The 14,232-nt window shown below is 49.0% G+C and overlaps 1 protein-coding gene across 1 annotated transcript; it reads right to left on the reverse strand.

The window, feature by feature from the left end:
* Positions 1-403: 403 nt before the first annotated feature.
* LOC148521162 (protein mono-ADP-ribosyltransferase PARP15-like) lies at positions 404-13,728 on the reverse strand. The gene is made up of 4 exons (XM_088475562.1): positions 13,653-13,728; positions 12,589-12,731; positions 4,787-4,961; positions 404-690 (listed from the first exon to the last, which is right to left on the reverse strand). Exons 1-4 carry the CDS (start codon positions 13,726-13,728, stop codon positions 404-406), a joined length of 681 nt encoding a protein of 226 aa, XP_088331688.1.
* Positions 13,729-14,232: the final 504 nt, after the last annotated feature.

The following is a 14,232-nucleotide window of genomic DNA, read 5'->3' on the forward strand; positions in this document are numbered from 1 at the left end:
TCTTTGCGGCCCCCTGCTGGAGGCGCTGGTTATGCTACTTACGTATCTTCACTACGTGAAGATACGTAAGTAGCGTAAACATGAGGAAATACCATTCGGCCCCTTGCGGGCTCCCTTAGCTCGCCATGCTGCGGGCACGGTGGCTCGCTTCGCTCGCAACAAGGATACATTCCTCCTCAATGCCCACTTGGATGGTAGGGAATGATGTTGGTCACTGGCTGATGATTACGCTACTTATGTATCTACGCTGACTAGTGAAGATACGTAAGTAGCGTAACCAGCGCCTCCAGCAGGGGGCCGCAAAGATGAGGAAGTACCAAAATTATTTATACAAATTATAAATTCACTGATCCTTTCCTCACAGATTAACTCTGCCAAAAAGCCCAGCCTAAGCAGCAGATGATTAATTAAAAGTGATGTGATATTCGGGATAAGCCTGAATGTCATTAAATATCACGAACATTGAAGGGTTGGCGGTGTTATCGGTGACGCTGTCATACAGGTCGGTGGAGTCGATTGGGTTCTTGGCTGGCGGGGCCACCATTCCTGCACGCCCAGTGCAGAAGACCCCAGTGAGGACGAGGGCCAGGAACATGTGCTTCTTTCCCCTTGGGTCAGGTTTGGAGTAAGTTGGGCTGGCAGAGTAAATTCCATGCACTGCAAAGTATGTTCCGTTTCCATACACAGCAGCTGTGTGAAAAGTAACATGGAAAATGTTAGATGTAACTAATGCAAATACAATTACCAGGCTGAGACAGGGAAATACAATATAAATGGTCATAGCTGTAAAAATACACATGTAGGAATGTACATACAATACGTGTCCTGAACATGGAGCATGAACCGTGGGCAGGGGCCGAGAGGGGGGCGAGTACTAATTACCTGAGCTCAGGCTTGCTAGAGGGGCCCGGCGGGGGCCTGGGTCTGGCACCGCCCCACCCTCTCTCTTATCTCACAGCAGCCCAGCACATGCTGCTGTGTGCTGGGCTGCAGTGGGAGACTGCTCATGGCTGCTGAGCAGCAGATGCAGCAGTCTCCTATGCCTGTGGGGGGGGAGCCATCACACTGATCGCGCCCCCCCCTGGCTTTGCGCCGGCCGAGGGGCTCACAGCACACCCCTCCCCGGCTTATTTTTTAGCCTAGGGGAGCGTGACAATGCATTCCCAATTAGGCCACGCCCCCTTCCCCGGGCCCGGCGCAGCTCTTGACACCCCTGAGCATGGGGGATGGAGATGTGTAAGTCGTGTTGTTGTCCAGCAGACTGAAAGCTGAATGCAGTCATTCGCACTGAGACAGTCTATAGTAGGGGGTGCAGAACACGTCAGAGGGTCACCACTTCCCCCTACATCATGTATGTGGCCTGCTCCCCACTGCATTGCACAGCTCAGTTGTCAGATGGCAGATTGGAAACATGTATAAGTGTCATGATAGGGAGCTGGGAGTGAAAGCAGGTGGAGGCAGTTAGGAGACGGAGCTGCGCTGTGGGCATCTCACTGACGTGACCTCCCCTGCTACACAACACAGGAGGTCACAGTGAGTCAGGGCCAGTGGGGAGCGTGGTCTCCAGTGAGGTCCAGTAGAATAATATTCAATGTCCCACAGTTCCACCTATCTACATGTGCTCCCGCATAAAAGCGAAGTGTGTGTGTTTGTGCGTGTGTGTATGTGTGTGTGTGGGGGGGGTGATGGGGCTTCTTATAGGTATATTTCAATTGCAAAGGTCATCCGGAGGGGGCTGATTCCATTTAAGGGTATATGGAGGAGTGTGATAGCATAAAATTGACACATGGAGGAGTATGATGGCCTAAAAGGGACACATGGAGGAGTATGATGGTATAAAAGGAGCACATGAAGAAGTGTGCAAGCATAAAATGGGCATGTGGAGGAGTGTGGTGGCATAAAAGGGACACGTGGAGGAGTGTCATGGCATAAAAGGAGCATGTGGAGGTGTGTGACCGAATAAAAGGGGCACATAGAGGAGTGTAATGGCATAAGACACATGGAGAAGTGTGATGGCACAAAAGGGGCATATGGAGGATTGTGATGACATAAAATGGGCATGTGGAGGAGCGTGGTGGCATAAAAGGGACATGTGGGGGAGTGTGATGGCATAAAAGGGGCCATCAAGGGGCACGTGGAGGAGCATGGTGGCATAAAAAGGGCATGAGGATGGGTGTGGCGGCATAATAGGGGCACAAGGAGGAGTGTGATGGCATAAAAGGGGAATGTGGAGGAGTGTGATGGCATAAAAGGGGCATGCGGAGGTGTATGACCGAATAAAAGGGGCACAGGGAGGAGTGTGATGGCATAAAAGGGACACATGGAGGAGTGTGATGGCATAAAAGGGACATGTGGAGGAGTGTGATGGCATAAAAGGGGCACGTGAAGGAGTGTGATGGCATAAAAGGGGCACATGGAGGAGTGTGATGGCATAAAAGGGGCACAAGGAGGAGTGTGATGGCATAAAAGGGACACCGGGAGGAGTGTGATGTTATAAAAGGGGCATTGGGAGGAGTGTGATGTTATAAAAGGGGCATGTAGAGCTACTTGATGATATAAAAGGGACGTGGAAGAGTGTGATGGCATAAAAGGGGCACGTGAAGGAGTGTGATGGCATAAAAGGGGCACGTGGAGGAGTGTGATGGCATAAAAGGGGCACGAGGAGGAGTGTGATGGCATAAAAGGGGCACAAGGAGGAGTGTGATGGCATAAAAGGGACACCGGGAGGAGTGTGATGTTATAAAAGGGGCATTGGGAGGAGTGTGATGTTATAAAAGGGGCATGTAGAGCTGCTTGATGATATAAAAGGGACGTGGAAGAGTGTAATGGCATAAAAGGGGCACGTGATGGAGTGTGATGGCATAAAAGGGGCACGTGGAGGAGTGTGATAGCATAAAAGGGGCACGAGGAGGAGTGTGATGGCATAAAAGGGGCACGAAGAGGAGTGTGATGCATAAAAGGGGCATGAAGAGGAGTGTGATGGCATAAAAGGGGCACATGGAGGAGTGTGATGGCATAAAAGGGGAATGTGGAGGAGTGTGATGGCATAAAAGAGGCATGCGGAGGTGTATGACCGAATAAAAGGGGCACAGGGAGGAGTGTGATGGCATAAAAGGGACACATGGAGGAGTGTGATGGCATAAAAGGGACATGTAGAGGAGTGTGATGGCATAAAAGGGGCACGTGAAGGAGTGTGATGGCATAAAAGGGGCACATGGAGGAGTGTGATGGCATAAAAGGGGCACAAGGAGGAGTGTGATGGCATAAAAGGGACACCGGGAGGAGTGTGATGTTATAAAAGGGGCATTGGGAGGAGTGTGATGTTATAAAAGGGGCATGTAGAGCTGCTTGATGATATAAAAGGGACGTGGAAGAGTGTGATGGCATAAAAGGGGCACGTGAAGGAGTGTGATGGCATAAAAGGGGCACGTGGAGGAGTGTGATGGCATAAAAGGGGCACGAGGAGGAGTGTGATGGCATAAAAGGGGCACGAAGAGGAGTGTGATGGCATAAAAGGGGCATGAAGAGGAGTGTGATGGCATAAAAGGGGCACATGGAGGAGTGTAATGTTATAAAAGGGGCATGTAGAGCTGCTTGATGATATAAAAGGGACATGTGAGGGGGCCCGATGGCATATTTTGTATACGGCCCGTGACCATTTACTAATACTTGTCATTGCCCACTCCTGGTTTATAGTCTCTATTGTATGACATACAGATGCAAATCGGCTGTAAGCACGGAGGTCCTCAGCTGCAAGATCCATCAGCTTTCATGCGTACAGTCGCGCCACCCACTGTTCTCCTGTCAGCTGCCGCCATCAGTAATACAAGCACTTATACTCAATCCATGCTGGGTGTAGATCTGTCAAAACAGGCGTCCAATCTCCCCCTGCTTACCCCAAAGTTGGCCTACACGCTCACGACACTCCCAGTAGATTGATTAGTTTGGTGCATCCGTGCGGTGACTGACTATTACTGCCCAGAAACATTGATTTCATGGACGAAGTAAAACTGGCACACATAGATACACACACATACCATCCACCCCCGTAATTATGGTTCAGTGCACGCGCAATCTGTGATCGCTTTATTCGCTGCAATGCACAATCTGCTGATAATCCCAGTATGCGCTGCTTTTGGACTCAGGGCCTGATTCAGACCCGCTCGAAAGCGCTATGCGCTCGCAAGCGGGTCGATGGTGGCCCAGTGTGCATGCGCACGACAGAGCCGGCTCCGTCGTGCGCATGCGCGAGACCCAGATAGCGACGGGCAAACCGTCGCTCCGGGTCTCGCTCCAAAGGGGGCGTGCTGTCGATGTTGAGTGACAGCACGCCCCCTTTGGTGGGTGGGCCGGGGGAGTGACCGCCCAAACGGAGGCATTCCCATGTGAACGCCTCTGTTTGGGTGCGGCCCCACTGACATCACGAGTGATGTCAGTGTGAGAGATTTCTGCTCTGTTAGAGCCGAAATCTCTCTGGGGCTTGCGGCCACGAGACCCTACCACAAGGGTCTCGTCGCAAGCCCGATGGTCGCGATGGTCTTGACCATCGCAACCATCTTCCTGGCCGCTCGCTATAGCTGTTGGTGGTCACCCACAGCTATGCGAGCGGCCAGGAGGCTGTTCTAAAAAAAAAAAAGACCGGCCCTGATTCAGAGCGAGCACTCTGTCAGAGCGTCCGGCTCTGAATCAGGCCCTCAGAACCAGGCCCATAGGATCTAGCAAACAGATTAATATTCTCGGAAACAGACGGTGCGTCCGCTGTGCTCATTACAGGCTGAATTCTCACCGTTTCGCCCAGCGTAGCTCCTGTTGAATCCGTTTTGAATCACGTTTTGAACAGAATTACAGTCGGTCCCGTGGAAGAGCTGCCGCTCGTTGTTAGTGCATGGGTTCATAAAGTTGATGATCTGTTTCTTTATCTCATAAGTCTTCCACAGATCCTTGTTCTGTATCCTCTCAATCTGTGAGGACGGAGCACAAAGAAAGGGAACAGCTGCTCCCCATCACAATATTTTACCAATGTTTAATCTGTGTCTACAAAACAGGGGATCCGTAATGCAGCACAAAGGCAAAAGGACAAAACAGTCAGTTACAGGAGTCCCCCCCCCCGCAGCCTAACCCTAACCCTTCCCTGTAGTGCCTAACCCCAAACCTAACCCTCCCCCTAACTATAATGCATTCTGACTGTTGTCGGTATTCCAGTGCCAGCATTCTGAGTGCCAGCATCCTGACCGCCGGGATGCCAGCTACATTCCTTTGAACTTGCAGATAAGAGTTAAATGTGCTTATTCCAACTTTTTACAAAGTTACTGTAGATAAAAACACTAAGAAAAACTACTTTACATTTTTCTGTACTCCAAAATGCTTGAAAGACATTAATTTTCTGAAAAAAAAACCCATTGCTGCCTCCACCATTAATAAGAAGTGCAAAAATCAGCCATTTGACACCATTTAAGAACCTCTAGTACTTCTATATGGTCCTGCTATCTCAGTTGTCACTAACAGCCTCCTATATGGTCCTGCTATCTCAGTTGTCACTAACAGCCCTCTATATGGTCCTGCTATCTCAGTTGTCACTAACAGCCTTCTATATGGTCCTGCTATCTCAGTGTCACTAACAGCCTTCTATATGGTCCTGCTATCTCAGTGTCACTAACAGCCTTCTGTATGGTCCTGCTATCTCAGTTGTCACTAACAGCCTTCTATATGGTCCTGCTATCTCAGTTGTCACTAACAGCCCTCTATATGGTCCTGCTATCTCAGTGTCACTAATAGCCTTCTATATGGTCCCGCTATCTCAGGTGTCACCAACAGACTTCTATATGGTCCTGCTATCTCAGTTGTCACTAACAGCCCTCTATATGGTCCTGCTATCTCAGTTGTCACTAACAGCCTCCTATATGGTCCTGCTATCTCAGTGTCACTAACAGCCTTCTATATGGTCCTGCTATCTCAGTTGTCACTAACAGCCTTCTATATTGTCCTGCTATCTCAGTGTCACTAACAGCCTTCTATATGGTCCTGCTATCGCAGTTGTCACTAACAGCCTTCTATATGATCCTGCTATCTCAGTTATCACTAACAGCTGCATATATGGTCCTGCTTTCTCACTTGTCACTAACAACCTTCTATATGATCCTGCTATCTCAGTTGTCACTAACAGCCTTATATATGGTCCTGCTATCTCAGTTGTCACTAACAGCCTTCTATATGGTCCTGCTATCTCAGTTGTCACTAACAGCCTCTATATGGTCCTGCTATCTCAGTTGTCACTAACAGCCTTCTATATGGTCCTGCTATCTCAGTGTCACTAACAGCCTTCTATATGGTCCTGCTATCTCAGTTGTCACTAAAAGCCTTCTATATGGTCCGGCTATCTCAGTGGTCACTTTTTTGAGGGTCAAAGATGGTTTCCCCACTTCATGCACTTCTCCCAGATTGCATTTTGTAGTAATGTTGCGCAACATCGCCGCGAGTACCGTGAATTGGCATTTCTAAATGGATCTCGCATTCCTCGCATTTGTGCGATCTATGTGAGTTTCATGAAAAATATGCCACACACATAAATCACACATAATGGCAGAGGGTGAACCAGCCTGATGCCTCTTTAAATCAAGTAGAACTAGTTCATAAATCTTGCATTTAAATTCAGCATCCAGATACCAATTTAATCTAACCCGACAATTGAGCTTATCCTCAATATTTTCCACACAGAATCAAATTATCTATCTGGATTTACACATAAATATGATTATTTCATTAGAATGACTTAATTAATGGGATATTTCCATTTTTAGGTTGGGGGGGCAAGATATAATTTCATTTTGACGTCCCTAAATTGCTAAATGTCATCCTCCTCTCTACCCCTTCCTTTCCAACATACCTGTTGCTGGGTGTTTGGATCTCACTGTCTAATAGAAGTCCCACTGATGCTCCTGGTAGCAGCAGGCAGTCAGTGGGAGCTGTGCTGTTTGCTGTGGTGCGAGGACTGATGGTGGAACCACCGGCATAGGCAAATGCAGGGGGGGGGGTTCTGGTTGCCTGGAAACCCCTCTCCCTAGCCCACACAATGATGGCCACAATAGAAATAGCATATAATACTAAAGTTGCATGTTTCTAAGATCCCCTCAGTGTCACAAATGAAATAATTAGCACTACCTGTTGATCTTTTCAAATGTATCAGCCAGTAATGAATATACTTATGCATCAACTAGGAGATCGGGAAAGCATGCACTGTTAGGGGTACATTGCTATGGACCATCTGTAGGGTCAATTATTAATACTGCATAACTCCCAACTTTTGAAGCCAGCGAGGAGGGACACCTGCGCGCGCTGTAGGCGAGCGCCTAGAAATTGGGGGTGTAGCTATCAATAAGGGGCATGGCCTCACAGGAATTGCCATGCACGAGAGCCACGGCCCTGGTTTCGTCATTCTGGGGGCTTGGCCAGCGCTCCAGTCTCTAACAGAGCCAGCACTGTACATATGCATACCTCCCAACATGACCCTCTCCAGGAGGACACAATGCTCTGGTCCTGGACTTCCCTGGTAAGAGGTGGGGCTGCAGCGCAGTTCAAAATTCAAATAGGGGAGGAGTCACACCAACTGTCATTTCACACACTGGCAAACATCACTGGCTGGGACTCACTGGCAGTTGGTGTGACTCCCCTATTTGAATTTTGGACTGTTCTGCAGCCCCACCTCTGGAGCCTCCACCAATCCTAAATTACCAGGGAAGTCCAGGACCAGAGCATTGTGTCCCTCCTGGAGAGGGTCATGTTGGGAGGTATGCATATGGCATGCATACGCGCATCATCCAGTCACCGCTGCTCAGCCGGCGAGACACTGCGGCCCAACGGTGGGACAGTGCCTCTAAAACGGGACTGTCCCGCTGGAATCGAGACATTTGGGAGGTATGATACTGTATAATAAATTAATAATACCCTATCCAGCGCATAAGGAGACCAATCTGTACATCTATGTCCAGGGCAGTGCTAGGTTCTTTCTCTCCCCCCCCATCAGATTCGTGAACTTGCTCAAATGATCTGGAATGGAGCCTACATCTAAAATAAAAACTTTCAGCCCAGGCAGGACGGCCCTACTGGCGCTTACTGTGATTGTGGTAGCCATGGCAACGCAGCAGGGCCAACATTTAACATTTACATTTTAGCTTGTATTAAATATATTCAGCCTGGGATTAGCGTACCGGGGCTGCAGGGTGCAACACACAATTTTTAATACAGAACATTTATTTATTATTTTTGCCCATACTGTGACTATATATTGGCAATGGGGTTGGTTCAGAGGGTGGCGCTAGAGCACAGTCCGTTGCCACGTTATAGTTGCAGGAGGTGTCTTAAAGTAAAAAGCCGCCCACTGCCGGCTTACGTTAATAGAATAGTGCTCTGTTTACCGTCATTGATGATGGTACTATAAATGAACTGTGAGGGGTATATTTACTATGGTGCATAAATGCTAACATTCTGGCAGCCCCTTCCGGGAGGGGGCTGCCAGGTCGGTCCAGCAGGAAGGGTGGGGGCTACTGCAATGTCCGCGCGTTCGCATCATCGCGGCCCTGGCCCCCGCTTTATAATGCTGATATTACCGGCATTACAAAGCAGGGGGCGGTGTTACGATGATGTGATTTAGAGCAAATCGCGTCATCGTCAGCCAAAAAGCCCACTTTTACATGCGGTCGTAAGGGGGCGGCGGACGATGCGGGAGACTTGCCTCCTCTTGCGGGGTGTCGGGAACGGCATCCAATTTTCGGGAGGCTCCCGACAGTCCCGGGAGAGTAGGCAAGTATGACTATGGTACAGATTTTATTTGGGATGAGCGGGTCCGGTTCTCCTGGAACCGGACCCACCCGAATTCCAGGGATCCGGTGCGATCCAAGACACAACTCGGATCTCCCTGCCTGCCCCGGATCCCTCTTTAAGGCAAAACTTTGCGATCCCGCTTTCGGATCACGAGGATTTGCATAGAGCGGGCTTAACGCTCATTGGCTGAGAGAGCCATCTGTCATGGCTCTCAGCCAATCAGCGTTAAGCCCATTGAATATGGGCACAGGAAGCAGGAAGATGCCGCCCATCCCCCTTGCCTGACATCATCGGCACCCCCGCTGCTGACTCCGCCGGTACCCCTGCCGATACCCCCGCTGACACCCTGCATTGCGGACACCACCAGCACCCATGCACTGCCAACACCATCAGGACCCCCACTTTGAAGACACCGCTGGCAACCCCACTCTGCCGACACCCTGAACTGAGGACACTGCCAGCACCCCTGCACTGCTGCCCTACGCACTGAGGACACCGTCAGCGACCCCACACAACCGACACTCCCACACTGAGGACACCACCGGCACCCCTGCACTGCCGACACTGTCAGCACAAGTGCACTGAGGACATCGCTGGCACCCCCGCTGTCCCGACACCACCGGCACCCTGCACTAAGGACACTGCCAGGACCCCCGCACTACTCCCCACATATTGAGGATACCGTCAGTGACCCCGCACTGCTGCTACTCCCACACCAAGGGCATCCTCGCACAGTCTACACTGTCAGCACTCCTGAACTAAGGGCACTTCTGCTCTGCCAACACTGCCGGCACTATGCACTCAGGACATTGCCAGGACCCCCACTCTGCCAACACCGCAACACTGGCAACACTGCTAGAACTTCCGCATTGAGGACACCACTGGCACTCTCGCATTGAGGACACCGCCAGCACCCGCACTGCCGACACTGCTGTCACAGTAAGTTTCGCTATTGGTGTTTCCAACCCACACTGTATATATAAAACACTGTATCCGTGTTGGAGCTGAACTGCAACATGTTAGTGCCGCCTACTGCTGTCGCTTAGCTTAGTCAGCCTGTAACCCTGGTCTGGGTTTAGTATAATAGTGCCTCCACCCAAGCTATACTATGCTGGATTATGCGTAATTAGGCTTGCTTGGGTAAGCTTAGATTTAGGACCTAATTCAGAGCCGCTCGCAGAATGCGAGTGCTCGCTCTGAATGAGGGCGGCCACTTTTCTTTTGAAAGGCGGCCTCCTGGCCGTTCGCTAAGCTGTGGGTTACCACCCACAGCTTTAGCGAGTGACTAGGTGATGGTCCCGATGGTCTCGACCATCGGGGCTTGCGACGAGACCCTTGCGGTAGGGTCTCGTCTACCGCAAGCCCCAGATTGCTTCCTGCTCTAACAGAGCAGGAAGCACCCTACTGACATCACTGGACGCCTCCATTTGTCCGGCCTCCCCGCCTACAAAACGGGGCGAGCTGTCGATCAACATCAACAGCCACCCCTTTTGTAGCGAGCCCCGAAGCGAGTGCATTTGTCACTTGCTACGGGGCTTGCGCTCTCGCATTGCGAGCGCTTGCGCGTGCGCAGGCCCTTACCATTGACCCACTTGCGAGCGCATAGCGCTTGCGAGCGGGTCTGAATAAGGTCCTTAGTGTAATTTCCAGCTAGCTGGATGCAATTTATGGCCCTAAACTAGATGAAAAAATCAATATTGTGAGGTGGTCAAAATTGATTGGAAATGACTAGAAATAAATGTTATTGAGGTTAATAATACTGTAGGAACAAAAACAGGCCCAAATTATGTGATTTTAGCTGTTTTTGTGATTATATTTGAAAAAATACAGATCCAAAAACAAAAACAAAAAACAAAACACGCAAGGGCGGTTTTGGCAAAACCAATCCAGATCCAAAACTAGAGATGTACGCCGACCCTCGTGTTTTGGTTTTGGATCTGGATCTCCCCTGGTTTGGATCTGAATCTGGTTTTGGATTTTTTTCCTTGGTGTTTTGTTTTCGTGTTTTGGTTTTGGATCTGGATTTTTTTCTTAAAAAATAAAAAAACAGCTAAAATCACATAAAATGTGCCTTTTTTTGTTCCTACAGTATTAATAAACTCAATAACATTTATTTCCACTCAATTTTGGTTACTTCACAGCTCACAATATTGAATTTTTTTCATCTAGTTAAAGGGCCAAAAGGTTGCATCCAGCTTGCTGGCTCAAAACTGATTGATATAATTATTAATAGATTTGAGGACTGTGCAAAGATGATGGTTGGGATACCCTTGAGGATTGAAGGCATGGGCCTTCATAGAGGACAAGGAAGTCGCCGGCCTTGCATTATCATGACGACTGCTGGCGGCAGCTACAACATGTGGTTCTTGGCCTTGCTCTCCTGTCATGTGACAGCACTCCATATTTTCTGCGGTCTTGAAGCAGTGTCACAAGCACCATTGTGTAGCCAAGGTGCGGTTACAAAATTCACACACGTGCAGTCGTGCACACACAGAAAAAAAATATACAAAAGACACTATTTTTTTTGGGGGGGGGGGGGTGTTCGGGTCCAGAACTTGGGCCCAGAGCACAGATTGATGACGACTGGAGTTGGGCAGCACTAGGTTGCGTTGCCGACTTGCTAGATCTTGTGCGGCTAAGCCTAACACGCACAGACAGACAACTATTAGAAAAAAAGACAATTGATTTTAATTTTTTTTATGCTCCAGAACTTTGGACCAGAGCACAGGTTGATCACGACTGGAGTCGGGCAGCACTAGCTTGCAACTAGCGTTGCTGGCTGGATCTTGTGCAGTACTGCGGTTAAGCCTAACACGAACACACGCACACACGCACACACACACACACACACACAGAAAAATATAGAAGACACTGTGATTATTTTTTTTTACTATATATTTTTTTTTTTTTTTTTTTTTAGTCCAGAACTTGGGCCCAGATGGACACAGCACCAGCCCAGATGTATCTACAGTTCTGCACCAGCCCAGATGGACACAGCACCAGCCCAGATGTAGCTACAGTTCTGCACCAGCCCAGATGGACACAGCAGACATGAAAAACACCAGCCCAGGACACAGCAGACAGCACAGACAGCCAAGATGGATCAGCAACAGCCCAGATGGACCCAGCAGACAGCACAGTGACAGGTGTCACAGGCACCAGCCCAGAATGGATCAGCAGTCACCAGCCCAGGACACAGCAGACAGCACCAGCACCTCTCCCAGCCCTACACTACCCACCCTCCCTGTTCAGTCTCCACAGCCGGAGTGAAATGGCGTCCAGCACGTGGTCCCTTATATACTATATTAATCATAGAGACGAGAGCTTTGATTGCCTTGATTTGAGAGATCCGAGTAAGGCGGGAACATCCGAGCCTGCTTGGATCCGACTCGGTTCTGCTAAATTCGGGTGGGTTCAGACCTCTGGAAACCAAACCCGCTCATCTCTATCCAAAAACAAGAGGAGATACAGATCCAAAACCAAAACACGCTGGTCGGCGAACATTTCTAGTTTTTAGAAATGGATATGTTGCCCATAGCAACCAATCAGATTCTAGCTATTATCTTTTAGAAGGTGCTAGATAAATGATAAATAGAATCTGATTGGTTGGGCAACATCTCCACTTCTAAAATCCCGCACTTTAGTAAATATACCCCTGAGACTGAAGGTACATTCTTCTCAGATTGGGTAAAGTGGCGTTGCTTTCACAAATTGCAGTATTGCCTGAAAATATGGCCTAGATACTGGGTCAGGCTATACTGGAACCATTACCTTCAGTATTCTGTTTCCGCAGGTTCGTGCAAATTTCTTCTGAACACCTGAATATTCAGCAGATCCGGCAGGAACATCCACCACCGTCACAAGACTGCTGCTCATCGGCTGCCAATGTTGCAGTAATCCGAGTGATGATTGTTCTAAAAATAAAACAGAATATGTTATTGGTAATCCCATAAAGCTCACATATCCGGATCCTGGGAGAGTCTGTCCCAGCCTGTACCACACTCAGGGCCAGATTTGAGTAGCTGGCTATTACGTGGAAAAACCGCACTGATTGGTTGTTTGGGATGATGTCATTTCCATATTCCCTGAGGCCAATTATTGTTCATTCATTGTATGTCATTGGGTCTGGCCTTCACAAGAGTAAGAACCTGTATGTGCATTATAATTATAATTACTAATAATAATACGAGTATCGCGGCTATTCGTGGCAATAAGAAATGATCTAGTGCCCGGATGTGTTATTGTACATGCAGTATAGGAGCCCCATTCCTGCGATATGTTAAAGTAAAGTGATCGCAAACCATCCACCCTCGTATTCATGGCGCAGCTCACGCACAATCTGTGATCACTTTCTTTGGCACATGCGCAGTTTGCTGATTATGGCGGGGTGTGGCCGCTTTTGGACTAGCATCGGACTCAGAATAACACTTTCCTACTCTGCCGGGAGTTGCAGTAGACTCCTGAATTTGCAATTAGTCCCCCGGGCCCCCAGAAGAGTAGGCGACCCTCCCGCATCCCTCCCGATTCCTTGCAAAGTGGGCACTATGGGGAGGATAATGCAGTGAATCGCGAGTAAACGGGGAGGAGGCGGGGCCAATATGACGTGTTTCTATGAAAATCACATCATGTCGGGTTCGCCACTCTTGATGGACTCGTGATTTGCGGCATGTGTCATTCCTGTCAGAAGCGTCTCTCCTCTAGGCTTCTTCCAGAGTAGAGAGTGCAGAAGTAGGTGCAGTGTGCTCAGAGCCAGGCCCATAGGATCTAGCAAACAGATTTATATTCCCGGACACAGAGGGCGCGGCCGCTGTGCTCATTACAGGCTGAATTCTCACCGTTTCTCCCAGCGTAGCTCCTGTTGATCACGTCGATATGGTCGATCCCGTGGAAGAGCTGCCGCTCGTTGTTCATGGATGGGTTCGTACTAGGGGTGTGCACCGGCCACTTTTCGTGTTTTGTGTTTTGGTTTTGGATCTGGATCTTTCTTCGTGTTTTGGATCTGGATTGCTTTTGCCAAAACCACCCTTTCGTGTTTTTGGCTCTGGGTTTTGGGTTTTGGATCTGTATTTTTATGGAAAAAAAGCATAAAAACAGCTAAAATCACAGAATTTGTGGGTTTTTCTGCTCCTATGCTATTATTAACCTCAATAACATTAATTTCCACTCATTTCCAGTCTATTCTGAACACCTAACACCTCACAATATTGTTTTTAGTCCAAAAGGTTGCACCGAGGTAGCTGGATGACTATGCTAAGCGACACGAGTGGGCGGCACAAACACGTGGCCCATCTAGGAGTGACACTGCAGTGGCAGACAGGATGGCAGTTTGAAAAACTAGACCCCAATCAGTACATAATGCAAAGAAAAAAAAGAGGTGCAAGATGGAATTGTCCTTGGGCCCTCCCATCCACCCTT

The sequence above is a fragment of the Taudactylus pleione genome, unplaced genomic scaffold (assembly GCF_031769625.1).
Source record: "Taudactylus pleione unplaced genomic scaffold, aTauple2 ptg000173l, whole genome shotgun sequence".
NCBI classification, from domain to species: domain Eukaryota; kingdom Metazoa; phylum Chordata; class Amphibia; order Anura; family Myobatrachidae; genus Taudactylus; species Taudactylus pleione.